Source organism: Megalobrama amblycephala, linkage group LG16, assembly GCF_018812025.1.
Source record: "Megalobrama amblycephala isolate DHTTF-2021 linkage group LG16, ASM1881202v1, whole genome shotgun sequence".
Classification (NCBI taxonomy): Eukaryota; Metazoa; Chordata; class Actinopteri; order Cypriniformes; family Xenocyprididae; genus Megalobrama; species Megalobrama amblycephala.
In genome coordinates, this window is record NC_063059.1 from 9082261 (window position 1) to 9095433 (window position 13173).

At 36.4% G+C, this 13173-nt stretch overlaps 1 protein-coding gene across 8 annotated transcripts in view; it reads right to left on the minus strand.

Moving 5' to 3' along the window:
• Nucleotides 1-13173, minus strand: part of agfg1a (ArfGAP with FG repeats 1a) — a 31273-nt gene that overhangs the window by 6913 nt on the left and 11187 nt on the right. For 3 of the 8 annotated variants that reach the window (XM_048162155.1, XM_048162161.1, XM_048162157.1), the window contains exons 2-7: nt 8043-8136; nt 3647-3762; nt 3070-3232; nt 2271-2430; nt 1505-1627; nt 616-687 (exon numbers count right to left, since the gene is read on the minus strand). In XM_048162155.1, the coding sequence (XP_048018112.1) occupies nt 616-687; nt 1505-1627; nt 2271-2430; nt 3070-3232; nt 3647-3762; nt 8043-8136 (728 nt within the window). The remainder of the gene's footprint in view (nt 1-615; nt 688-1504; nt 1628-2270; nt 2431-3069; nt 3233-3646; nt 3763-8042; nt 8137-13173) is intronic. The other 5 variants (XM_048162159.1, XM_048162160.1, XM_048162156.1 and 2 more) reach the window with 4 other exon arrangements.

The following is a 13173-nucleotide window of genomic DNA, read 5'->3' on the forward strand; positions in this document are numbered from 1 at the left end:
TGGGCAGACCCTGATTTTTAACAGAACCATAAACTCAGCTTAAAACATGGACATTTTTTTAATAAGTATTTTTACAATAATAATTCAAGCATTAATAATAATAATCACAATTATTACATAAATAATTACATAATTTACTCTAAAAAAAAAATACTGTTGAATTAATTTATTTATAGCATCACTGTTTTCTGCAGAGCTGCTTTAAGCCGAATTTTACGGTTTTAATGAAATTTGACATTAATTTTAAAATGATAAATATTATAAAAGTTGTTTTAGCTCAAGAAATCTCAAGAATAATGTGTTTTGTTCACAGTAAGAGTATGTGCTGAATGTGACCCAAAACATTCAGTTAGCTCAGGATTCAAGATTTTCCCTATACAGGTCAGCTTTATCCATGTTTTTTTGCCATCTAAACAGGAGCAACAACAGAAGCACAAAGCTTAGAGGGAACATTGACTAAGAGCGTCCTTCAAATCAGAGATATCTCTGGAGAATACCTGAGGAGCTATATAAGGAAAATCGGATTTGACAGCGTCAGGAAAACCACTTCAAACAGCAAATTAATAGGGGGGGTTAGCGTGTGCACAAGACACATACACACAAGCTTTGACTTACTGTGCATGGCCAGTGGAGGCAGCGTTGAGGTAAACTCTCCCACACTGCGACTAAATGGGAGACTGTTGTACACTGACGTACGCACAGGAAATGAGTGAATGACAGCGCAGGTATGTTAAGAAAAGCAGGAAAGAAAAAAAGTAAAAGTAATAAAAATTATTAAAAGTTTGGGGTCAATTTTAATGTTTTTGAAAGAAGCCTCACATGCTCACCCAGCCTGCATTTTTTGATCAAATACAGTAACAGTAACATTATGAAATATTTTTACAACTTAAAATAACTGGTTTTGTATGCTAATATAATGTTATTTATTCCTGCAATGGCAAAGCTGAATTTGCAGCATCATTACTTTAGTCTTTAGTGCATCACTCTGCTCATTATTAATGTTGAAATCTGTTGTGCTGCTTAATATTTTTTGTGGAAACTGTGATACATTTTTTATGATTATTTGATGAATAGAAAGTTCAAAAGAACAGCATTTATTTGAAATAGAAATCTTTATAAATGTCTTTACTTTCACATTTTGATCAATACTGCATTCATAATCAATATTGCATCAATAATGCATTCTTGCTGAATAAAATTGCTCATTTAAGAACAGAAGGAAAATAAGCCAAGCTGATATAGTGAGGAACTAAAATGACAGAATAATAAAATATTTTTTTATTAAAGAGAATTAAGTGTATAATTAAAACAAAACACTGATAAAAAGAAGGAATGGCTGAGAAGCGAGAATGTAAACAATCAGTAATGAAAAAAAAGAGACAGAAAGACTTTCACCATCACATTTCTAACAACACAACATGGACAAGGATTCATTTCTTAAGGGGAGGCTTGAGCTAAATGGATGTTCATGAATCATGTGCCTGGCTGTGTGTTTGTGTTATACCTGGTTGTGTGGGCTGAAATGAGTCCTGTGGAGCTGGTGGAAATGCTGCTGCGGTTGGAGCAGCAGAACTTTTGAACGCATCAAAATTGGCAAAGTCTGCATTAGCATTCGCATTCTGCGCTGTTGGGGTCCACCACGAACGAACAAACAAACAAACAAACAAACACAAACAGAAAATGGGATGAGGAATGAAACCATGGGATGAATGTGTCCAGCGTTTAGGTCAATTTAGGTTTCTTTTCGGTCAGGAAATGGAAGATAATTGAATTTTTAGATTAATTTATTCTCACATTTCAGTCAAAATAAAATCTTGTAAATTTAGCCGACTTAAACGCTGTTTGCGTACGAAGACGTTAAACGCACTGATATAAAGTGGAATGATACAATGATGAATCGGACAAAACTGCTAAAACAAACCCACTAACACAGAAATTACACAAAGACAAAAAAAAAAAAAAAAAAAGATGACATGAACAGAAAACCTCTACCCAAGAAGCACTAGCTCCAATCCAGCCATACAGACCTCTGGACCTCGTTACTGGCATTAACCAATACAACTTAAGACCATTATCCTCAAGAGACACCAGTAGCATTAGTGGTTTTATATTTCATGAGGGGTTTTGTGGCCATGGCAACACTATCAATAAGTCTAGTGCAGGATGATGGGAAACCAGACCACATCAGTGATCACCCTAAGAGTTTGTCCTGAACCTTCAAGTACTGATTTTTAAATGGATGGTTTGTTGCAGTGTGAGTGTGTTCTTACCCGAATGACTGTTGAAATGTGCAAAGTTGGCAAAGTTTGCGTTGCCTGTGGATTGAGAATGCGGACCAGCAAAAATGTCGCCACCCAGTTCGCTGAGCAGATCGAACTTCCTGTCCTGATACTGCTGCTGGGCCAGCTGAGCGCGTGACACAACCGGAGACTGAGGGCAAAAATAAGACCAGAAACTCTCATTAGGAAAGTAAAGATGGCCAATGTTAATTTAATCTTAATCACAAATATAATTTGGGGTCGGTAAGGAATGTGAAATATTATAACAATTTCGTAACATTGTCACTTCTGATCAATTTAATACATCCTTGCTGAATAAAAGTATTAGGGAGCTTTTACTCTTGGTTCGACTGCCTGGTCCGAATCAAAGTTCGATTGTTCCCCCCCACTGGATTGTGTTCACATTACATTATTTGGATCCGAACCTTGGTGCGTTTCCATCACAACGACACAGGAGAAGGCGGAAAAATGCATAGCTTTGTTCACCTCACTTTTTATATTTTGGTTTTTGAAAATTTGGTTTTGATTTCAAAGCACTTGCATCTATTTATTATATCAGCAGTAAACTGTACCAGAGTTCACATGAACCGCACCCCAGACCACCCTTTTTATGCAGACTACTGGTTCGTGGGTGCACACCCGAAGGTTAACTTCATTCAAACGAAACAATCTCTGACGTCAATCAGACCCAGATGGGCACCAAAAGAACTAGTATGAAAGCAGCCTAATTTCTTTAAAAAAAAAAAAAAAAAAAAAAACTAAACGATTGCGTATATATCAGTTGTGTTACCTGGCTGGGTGTGTTTTTGCTAAAGTGTAAACTGGGTACTGATTCCTCCAGTAAGGTTTTGAGAGGTCGGACCTCTGGAGTACTGCTGGTGCTGCTAGCAGATGAACCAGAGATAGACGCATGAACCGACGCCACAGTCTTAGCCTGCTCTGGAGGAACATACCTGAGAGAAAAGATTGAGAGAATGAGCAGAGTCCACATACACCGTGATGCGTTTTTTTTTTTCTATCTTTATTATGCCAAGAAAAATATTTGCCTATGCAAATCCAATCTTAGAGGTGTACAGTGAACACTGGGGAAGTTTCAGAAAATACCATGTAATACTTAACCATTATGACACCTCAAATACAATAAAGTGCAAATCAAGATTATATGAATCACTTACATGTGCTATATTAATATTTTATGATATAGCTTATTCATTTAATTGGTATGTACCATGTAGTCATGTAATAAAAGAGATAATGTACAGCCCGCTTTGTGTAGGGGTTTGGTTTTCAATAACAATGACTGACTGTTCATGATTCCTCAAATATCAAACATAACAATAAACATTTCAGTCTGTGCTCTTCCTCACCATCGCTTCTTTTCGTATTTGTCCTGAAGAAACTCTTTGACCTTCTGAGGTTCTCTGAAGTCTGGGATGGCCAAGTTTCTGTCGTCATAAAGGCCAAGCCATATCTGTTTACATGCCTTCATATGCATGAAAGCACACACACAAAGAGAGAAAAAGATCAGACATTTAAAGAGCAAATATACCATAAATGTGTGAAACAGAGATTCATCCATGTCAGAAAACATGAAAAAGACTTGATTTCAATAGTTTTTAGAGAAACGCAGTCCCTTTATTTCTCAGTTTATTATAGAGAGAAGACAGCATCTCTTTCCCACTGCCTCAAATGTGTGCAAAAAAACAAAAAAAAAAACAATGCAAGCATTCATACTAAGGAAAGTCTTGCTTTGAATACATGCACTCACACATTTTCAAGAAGGAAACCAATATCTCAAGACGACATCTTAGAAAACATTTAAATAAACTCTTCTTGGTGAGTCATGCACACACACTAAGATATCACAACTGATAAATAAACAGGCAAAGCTTAAGGCAGGACATGCTGTCGGTGTGTGTGTGTGAGAGAGAGAGAGAGAGTGTGTGTAAAGCCTCTCAGAGCAGTGAAGACACTGCCTCCATTTAGATATAATCAATGCAGACACACATTTGTGTGTGTAAACACACACACCCCCTTAAGAAATAGTGGTAGCAGCTTATTAATTATGTATAGCAACTGCAGAGTGAAGACACACATTATCACTTGACTCTGATAAGAAGCCCTACAGACACTCAAGGAAGGGCTCTTTGACCCTCAAACATTAATGTATTAACACTTTGTGTTTGTATGAACTTGTGCTGATCCAGGAGAGGCCGGGTTGGGCTCATCCATGAGAATAAAGCTAAAATGGTACTATATGGTACTAATACTAACTAAACTGACCACTGCAAAGTACACAGTACAGTATATACTGAATACTATCAAAAAATGTATGCATTTTTGTTCAAATGTTTTATTGTAGCATTAGGGATCAAAATACCAATAAACTGATAATTACTTTTGTGTTTTGGCCAATAATCAATTAAATTAAGTTTTTGTTGTTTTAAAGGAATTAAATAATTATTGAGTATTAAAAGGATTAAGGGAATAAATAAAAGTAAACATTGTAAAATAAGTTCTACTGCAGTTGTAGTAATATCGCGTTCATTATCGAAGGTGATTCATCTGCGATATGAACGCGATATTGCGTAGCTTGTCAGTGAACTACGGTTCGGTCTATTAAATGCCGCTCCATTTGAAAGCAGGTGATGGCGATTTAGCGGTAATCAGGGAACCGGCTTTACTGACGAAATGCGCGTGACAATCTCATGCGATATATCGTGCAGCCCTAATATATATATCTAACACATGCTCTATATTTCATAAAATATATATCATATCTTCTACATTTTAAAATTTATAATGAATGACTGCTATGCAAACAGTCAAAAACTCATCTTAGGCCTAACGTTACCTAATGCAGAGGAAGCTACATCTTTTCAAAGATGTGTAGAGGAATATATATCCATTTAGTTTAGTAAGCCTGCTATTTAGCATAAGCCTAAACTAAAGCGGGAACAGAACGAGAAGAGAGTCATCTCGTGTACCACCGTGATATGATTGGCGAGTTGGGACTTGGAAGAGAATGTTTTTTTAGTATAGTATTTAAAAATGATTTAGCCCTAATTTACTCATTCTACTCTCTAAAATAATAGGATAAGACAAATAAAATGAGAAAATGTGAATTCTATAATTTATTTTTATTTTATTCATAGCTCCCACAATCATATCATAAATGTCTCTGGTCTGAGGGGTGGGGGTGGCCCCCCCCCAAACTCTGCCTATGCCCTAATTTTAAGACATAAGACATGTTTAAGTTATAGTACCATGTTTTTGAGACAACTGGTGGGTTTTGACCTAAAACTGGGCCTTTTCTAATGGGATCATAGACAGCAGGGAAAAAAACAATGATAAATGCAAAAAAATAAAACGCAAATAGTGGTATAACTTTGCATAGTGCACAGTTAGAACAGCAAAACATACCAGCTGTTAAGAGGAAGGTGAAAATGCTTTACATAAACTACTGTTCAAAATTTTGAGATCAGTAAGGTTTTTTTTTTTTTTTTGGAAAGAACTTAATATTTTTATTCAGCAAGGATGCAGTTACTGTTGCAATAAAAATACATTTATAATGTTTCAAAGAAATTCTGTTCTTTCTATTATCAAAATCCTGAATTTCTTATCAGCATATTGAATGATTTCTGAAGGATCATGCGACACTGAAAACTGGAGTAATTATGCTGAAAATTACATAAATCTAAAATAAATTACACTTAAAAATATATTAACATAGAAAAAAAGTTATTTTAAATTGTAATAATATGTCACAATATAACTTATTTTTTGATCGAATAAATACAACCTTGATGAGCACAAGATACTTATTTAAAAAAAAATAAAATAAAAAATTCTTACAGACCCCAACATTTTGAGTGTTTCTTGTGTTGTTCAATAAGGCAGTGTGTGCATATTTTGAGCAAAAAAACCCCCAGAATTTCTTTGAAACATTATAAATGTATTTTTATTGCAACAGTAACTGCATCCTTGCTGAATAAAAATATTAAGTTCTTTCCAAAAAAAAAAAAAAAAAAAACCACTTACTGATCTCAAAATTTTGAACAGTAGTTTATGTAAAGCGTTTTCACCTTCCTCTTAACAGCTGGTATGTTTTGCTGTTCTAACTGTGCACTATGCAAAGTTATATCACTATTTGTGTTTTATTTTTTGCATTTATCATTGTTTTTTTTCCTGCTGTCTATGATCCCAATAGAAAAGGCCCAGTTTTAGGTCAAAACCCACCAGTTGTCACAAAAACATGGTACTATAACTTACTAAAGCCCTATTCGGACGGGACTAGTTTTCCAAACGACGTTTGAGTAACAATTCTTATCAACCTACGTCTGTGATTTTATGTACGGATTCGGACGGGACTAACATCTCCGTGTTTATTACCGAGGTAGGAGTGTCTGTGTTTTACATGTGGGCATTTCAGAAGATCACGTGTTCAGAATGCACTTTGAAATATAAAGTAAAACGTCCCAACACATTTAGTGTTTTGTAAACATTTTATAAAAATTGTAGTGTGAAAAAAATTAAACATACATTTATCATCATGATTTAATAGAACTGGGTTCTTATAATAAACCCACTGGAATAAAAAGTTTTAACTTATACTATAATTTACACGTTTTGTAATTAAGTGCAGAAATGAAAGTAATCTTACCTGAAACTGATATTACAGTAGCCAGTCTTAACAGTTTACGTGATTTGGCTCTTCTTGTTGATTTATTTTTTTTATTTCTTCGCAGTGTAGCTACCAAACACATCTCCATTATCGGTGCGCAAAAAGCAGAAACTTGAATACCGGCGCGATAGCGAGAGATTGTACGGTAGTTCACGTTGACCAAAACACACAAGAAAAAGCGTTTTGGAAAAAACATTTTCGGAAATCACAGACATTCGCATTCGGACGGGATTAGATTTTTCTGAGGACCGCCGAGTTTGACGAAAAACAGTAGGTAATTTGCGCAGATTCGGACGGGATTAAAATCTCAAAGTACATCTGTGAAACAGAAATTTCTCTAACGTCCCCCTGTGAAACTAGTCCCGTCCGAATAGGGCTTAAGTTATAGTCACTTACTAAGCTAGACAAATTACTGAAGATCTGCCAACTTCAACAGTTTGCGTGACATGCCCTCATCATCGAAAACCAAATCAGAAGTTCAGACTGACAGATGCTGTGAGACTTTAATACACCAAACCCGCTGTCTGATCAGACTGGTTCGAACTGGACCCACATAAAACAACTTCATAAAACAAAATGTGTGCACACGATCATTCTGAAGTTCACCATGGTTTAAATGGGAGATTACAGCGTGTGCGTAATGAGACACAGAGCGCTCAAATAAGTCGAGTCTCCTCGGCACGCAACATCATTTCCAGCTCATCCTCGTAAATCAGGCCTCACGAGACCTGGGAAAAATCCCAGGAATGTTGAGAAAAGGAAGGGGGAGATGAAAAGTGGTCAGAAGAAGCTCTTAGAGAATCTATCGGTCTGTCTATCTATCTATATATACACATAGGGCTAGTCTATTTTTAGAACAACTGTCTCATAATTTTATTGACGTAATTCGCTGTTGAAGCAGGGCGTTTTCAACAAGAAAAATAATTCCAAAAATTCCATTATCTTCTCATCAACATGCCCTTGTAAATCATAAACTCGGTGGCGTCCAACTATCAGCACAAACAGTTCACAGAGATGACGACACAATCGCTGTGTCAATAAAAATGTCACTGCACTTTGACTATGCCACCATCAATTACCTCATTTCCATGCTTCTGTAGAAATTCAATTTCCTGTTGCGTGAAAGTCGTCATGGAGATAGACTTCACTCTGTGGGGAGGATTCAGGCCTCGTCTAAAGGGGAAAGAAAAAGAAAATGGTAACAGATTAATTAAATAAAGGAAAGGTTGTTAATCTCCTGTAGTGTGAATTAGATTTTCTGCTCACTCTCGCTGTAACTCTTCATTACAAACCTGCTTATTACACACAGATCTAGGACAAGGACAAATTCAGACTGCTTGGCACCTCGCCAAGTCTGTGTGGGGAGAGAACGAGGGGTATGTGTGTATGCGGGGGTGGAAGAGACTGATAGTGTAAAGAGAGTGGTGAGCTAATGCTGCCTTCAAATCACATCGGAACGATCGCATTTAGGTAATGAGCGAACATAAACGGCACTAGACTGTTGTAATTCACTGTAGGATTATCTTTGAGTTTAGACTTTTTGAGCTGGTGGAATGTCAGTTAAAAAAAGCTAATAGAAGCTAATTGATATGAGTCATGATTGAGTTATTGTAATTTAGTTTGGAAGTATTTGTTTGCTTTTGAAGCTTGTCAGAAAAATAATGCACATTTAGCCATTTCATGAGGCGAAAGCTTTCCCATCATACTTTGTAGCAGAACTAGATCATTAATTACACACCCAAGGCCTAGTTAAAGAAACCTGAATTTCTGTAAATCATTAGTAAAAGCGTTCTTACGTAAACTATTGAAATGAATGCATCGACTAGAAGGATGGTTTACAAATTATAAAATTAGTTTCGCTCCTTTTTTGGTGAACAACATCCCTTATTTCATCTTTAGCTCTTCATTTTATTGTAACACTGCTAAAAAAGTTTCCTGTTTTTGCCAGGAAAATTAAAAAAAAAAGAGAAAACATTCAAATTTTGGGGTTGGTTAGTTTTTTTTTTTTTTGAAAGTCTCTTATGCTCAACCATGGCTACATTTATTTGATCGAAATACAGTAAAAACAGTAATAATATAAATTATTTAAAATGTAATTTATTCCTGTGATCAAAGCTGAATTTTCAACATCATTACTCCAGTCTTCAGTGTCACATGATCCTTCAGAAATCATCTATGATTATCGGCATATCAATCATGATATGCCGATTTGCTGCTCAAGAAATTAATGTTTTTATTATCAATGTTGAAAACGGTTGTTAATTGTTGTTACTCCAAACATTTGAATGTTAGTGTAATTGCCCAACACAATGTCCATTTTCTTTCCACATAACTTCATAATTAGCAAACTGTAAATTACAAAACATAGGAACTGAAGACAAATGGATGACCATCTGATGATCCAATGTGTCTTTGAATGAGTCTGTGCACAGCCTCATGATTATCTTTGAACACTTGATCTCTGAATGCCCAAGAGCAATGTAAACATGTGTAAGGGCTGCCCATTAGAAAGCCCGCTTCCTTCCTGTATTTACCCTGTTAGCTTGCTCAGATTTGCTCTCTAGGGATCTGAGTGTGTGTACTGGAGGACATGCTGCCTCTGATTCTCTTACGCATCCGTTTTGTTATTTCCACCCCCTGATCTCTTCCATCTAATGATGCCATTTATAACCAATAGCTAATAACTAACAGGAAGTTCATTTAGGTAGTTAAATGAAACAATTCACAAAATATCGAAAATTCATTTACTAAACCTCATGATTTCCTCTCTTTCGTGGAACACACTAATTTTTGGGTGGACTATTGCTTTAAGAAACACTCACACACGCACCTGTTTCTATGCCAGTGGAATGGGAGGGAGCGTTTAGTACGTGTAAGTATGGAAAAGACATCTAAATCTACTCTGCCGTCCCTCTGTGCTGAAACGGGTGACAGTTCATCTGACACCTGAGCTGCAACAGATGTTCAAAACACCATTCACACAAACACACTGCCTCGAAACCCCCAAAGGCACATCCAAACACGCCAACACAGCACTTCTGCACTAACAATCGCTGGCTGTTTGCATATGGGAATGCATGCCATGTACACTGGTAAATTCCCTCCAAAAAATTTCCCACTTCTGGGGATGTCACCTGTAACTTCCTCTATACTATATATATATATATAGATATTTTGTGTATGTGTGTGTGTGTGTGTATTTCCCCTATGGTGACACGAGGCATTCAGTGATAAATTCTGAAGGGCATGAACAGAAAGGCCTTGGTAAGATTAGACCAGGTGCTAAATTATTCACACAACCTGCTGCGGGCCATTGGCATGAGTTTGGGATTCTGTAACCGTGGCCACCAAGAACCATTCGGCTTCAACAAATTTCCTCAAGCTGAACGTCTAACTTACCCAAAGGTCCCAAAACTGCCTGTAACCAAGGCACCAGTAATAATACTTCAGCAGCCTCATAATATAACCTTTAATAATTATGTAAATGTGCTATGAATACGTTTTTACATTATTCATTTGGCAAGATGTTGTCAAGCTCCTAAAAAGATAACAGCCACATAAAATTGATTATACATCTTTTGCACTATATTTCAACTCTTCTGAAATCATATACTAGCTTTTTGTAGGAAACACACAAGCATGTACAATGGTTCTCAACCTCTTTGTCTTCTTGCCCCCCCAAGATGTTTCTGGCATATTTCTGCTTTAATGACAAAGCTGCTCATTTTCAAACATTATATATATAAATTCCACAAATTCAATAACTAAATGTTCATGGCTTTTTATGTTTAGAAGTCACACTTTTAAAATTCCCTCATACAATATATCCAGGTTGTCCAAATTTATGAGAACCCTGGTTTGTAAAAAAAAAAAAAAAAAAAAAAAAAAAAAAAAAAAAAAAAAAAAAAAAAAAATATTGCAGTTGTTAAAGGTGCCCTAGAATCAAAAATTGAATTTACCTTTGCATAGTTGAATAACAAGAGTTCAGTACATGGAAATGACATACAGTGAGTCTCAAACACCATTGTTTCCTCATTCTTGTGTAAATCTCATTTGTTTAAAAGACCTCCGAAGAACAGGCGAATCTCAACATAACACCGACTGTTACGTAACAGTCGGGATCATTAATATGTACGCCCCAATATTTGCATATGCCAGCTCATGTTCAAGGCATTACACAAGGGCAGCCAGTATTAACATCTGGATCTGTGCACAGCTGAATCATCAGACTAGGTAAGCAAGCAAGGACAATAGCAAAAAATGGCAGATGGAGCAATAATAACTGACATGATCCATGATATCATGATATTTTTAGTGATATTTGTAAATTGTCTTTTTAATGTTTCGTTAGCATGTTGCTAATGTACTGTTAAATGTGGTTAAAGTTAAAAATCGTTTCTTACTGTATTCACGGAGACAAGAGAGCCGTTGCTTATAATTTATAAACAACTTCATTCTTTATAAATCTCTCCAATAGTGTGTAATGTTAGCTTTAGCCACTGGAGCACTATCAAACTCATTCAGAATCAAATGTAAACATCCAAATAAATACTATACTCAGATGATCCGATGCATGCATGCAGCATGCATGATGAACATCTTGTAAAGATCCATTTGAGGGTTATATTAGCTGTGTGAACTTTGTAAACGCACTGTATTATAGTCGAGAGCTCGGGGGCAGGGAGCGAGAGATTTAAAGGGGCCGCAGCCTGAATCGGTGCATAGTTAATGATGCCCCAAAATAGGCAGTTAAAAAAATTTATTTAAAAAAAATCTATGGGGTATTTTGAGCTGAAACTTCACAGACACATTCAGGGGACACCTTAGACTTATATTGCATCTTGAAAAAACTGGTTCTAGGACACCTTTAAGGGAACAAATTAAAGTATGATTTTAGCTTACATCTTGATTTTTAGCTGTTTTGGCTAATTTAAAACCTTGTTTTCTTTTATTTTAAGTAATATAAGCCAACTTTCAGCCCACTTGGGAGTGTTCTTAGGTCGCCTAGCCCCGGCCCTCTTATTATGTACCTCTCAAAACAAGAGTAAACGAAGTCCATTTTGTGTTCTATAGAAGAAATAAAGTCATAAGATTTGATTGACATGATGGAGATTAAATGATGACAAAGTTTAAATTTTTTGGTGAACTATCCCTCTAGCCACAGCATCTCTAAAATTCATCAGATCTCTAGTGATTGACGCTTTACTGGTCACAAGATAAAATTAACCAGTGCACACAGAATACAAACAGAGAACCAAAACGTATTCCTCATATTTAAAATGCACATATTTTATATTCACGTCATTGTTAAAGTTGTCATGAAACAGAAGTTGTGATAGTTCTTCCCTATTGTGTGACATATATACAGTTTCATGAACAAGAAAAAACTTGATTTTCTCTCCTGGGAATTGATTGGATCATTGTGGTGTGCTATTGCTGTGAGTGACAGGTTGTCCCGCCCTCATGCCAGTAAACACGTCATCAGGGAAGGAAGAGATGTGGCTGCAAGAGGAAGTTGAAGTTATTCTGATTTAAGATTACGACAGAGCTTTAAAAAAATAAATGGGATCAACCTCAAAGTGGGTGAACGGTCTCTTGTTATTCAGCCTGCATTCTATAAAAAGGGGGTCCTCATTTCATCAGGCAAAAGTACGTCACACACTTGCCAGACAAGAAGCATCAGAGACTGGCCACTAGAACACTAAAGCATCATTATGATGCCATCTTAGGGGAGGGGCTTGCTGAGACAGCTGTCCAATAACATATGAATCACAGCCAGTTATTGAGAAATGACACCAAAAGATTTACTCCAAATCACCAGGATAACTGAAAATCATTTAGATCAGGATTCAGGACACCACTAGATGGATTTACACCAATGTTGGGCAGCACTGCCTAATGAATGACCCTGACACACATACCCACAGAAACATGAAGAGAAACACAGGCCTGATCCCACGTGTACTGGGTTACTTGTATTTGTTCACAGGGTTTTTATTTGACTAAAGTGCTTCCACACAAGAGCAGCTTTCAAAAGAACGCCAATGTTTTGTTTTAATGTTTGAGATGGAAAGTTAGCTAACTGTGCCTAAGGCCAACATTTAACCTTTAAGAGTAGCGTGTGAGAAAGCCATTTTAGATGGTGGTGAGAACTTTGGCATCAACTTCACACAACGGGTGAGCCTGCAGATGCGCATCTGGTTTCAGTAA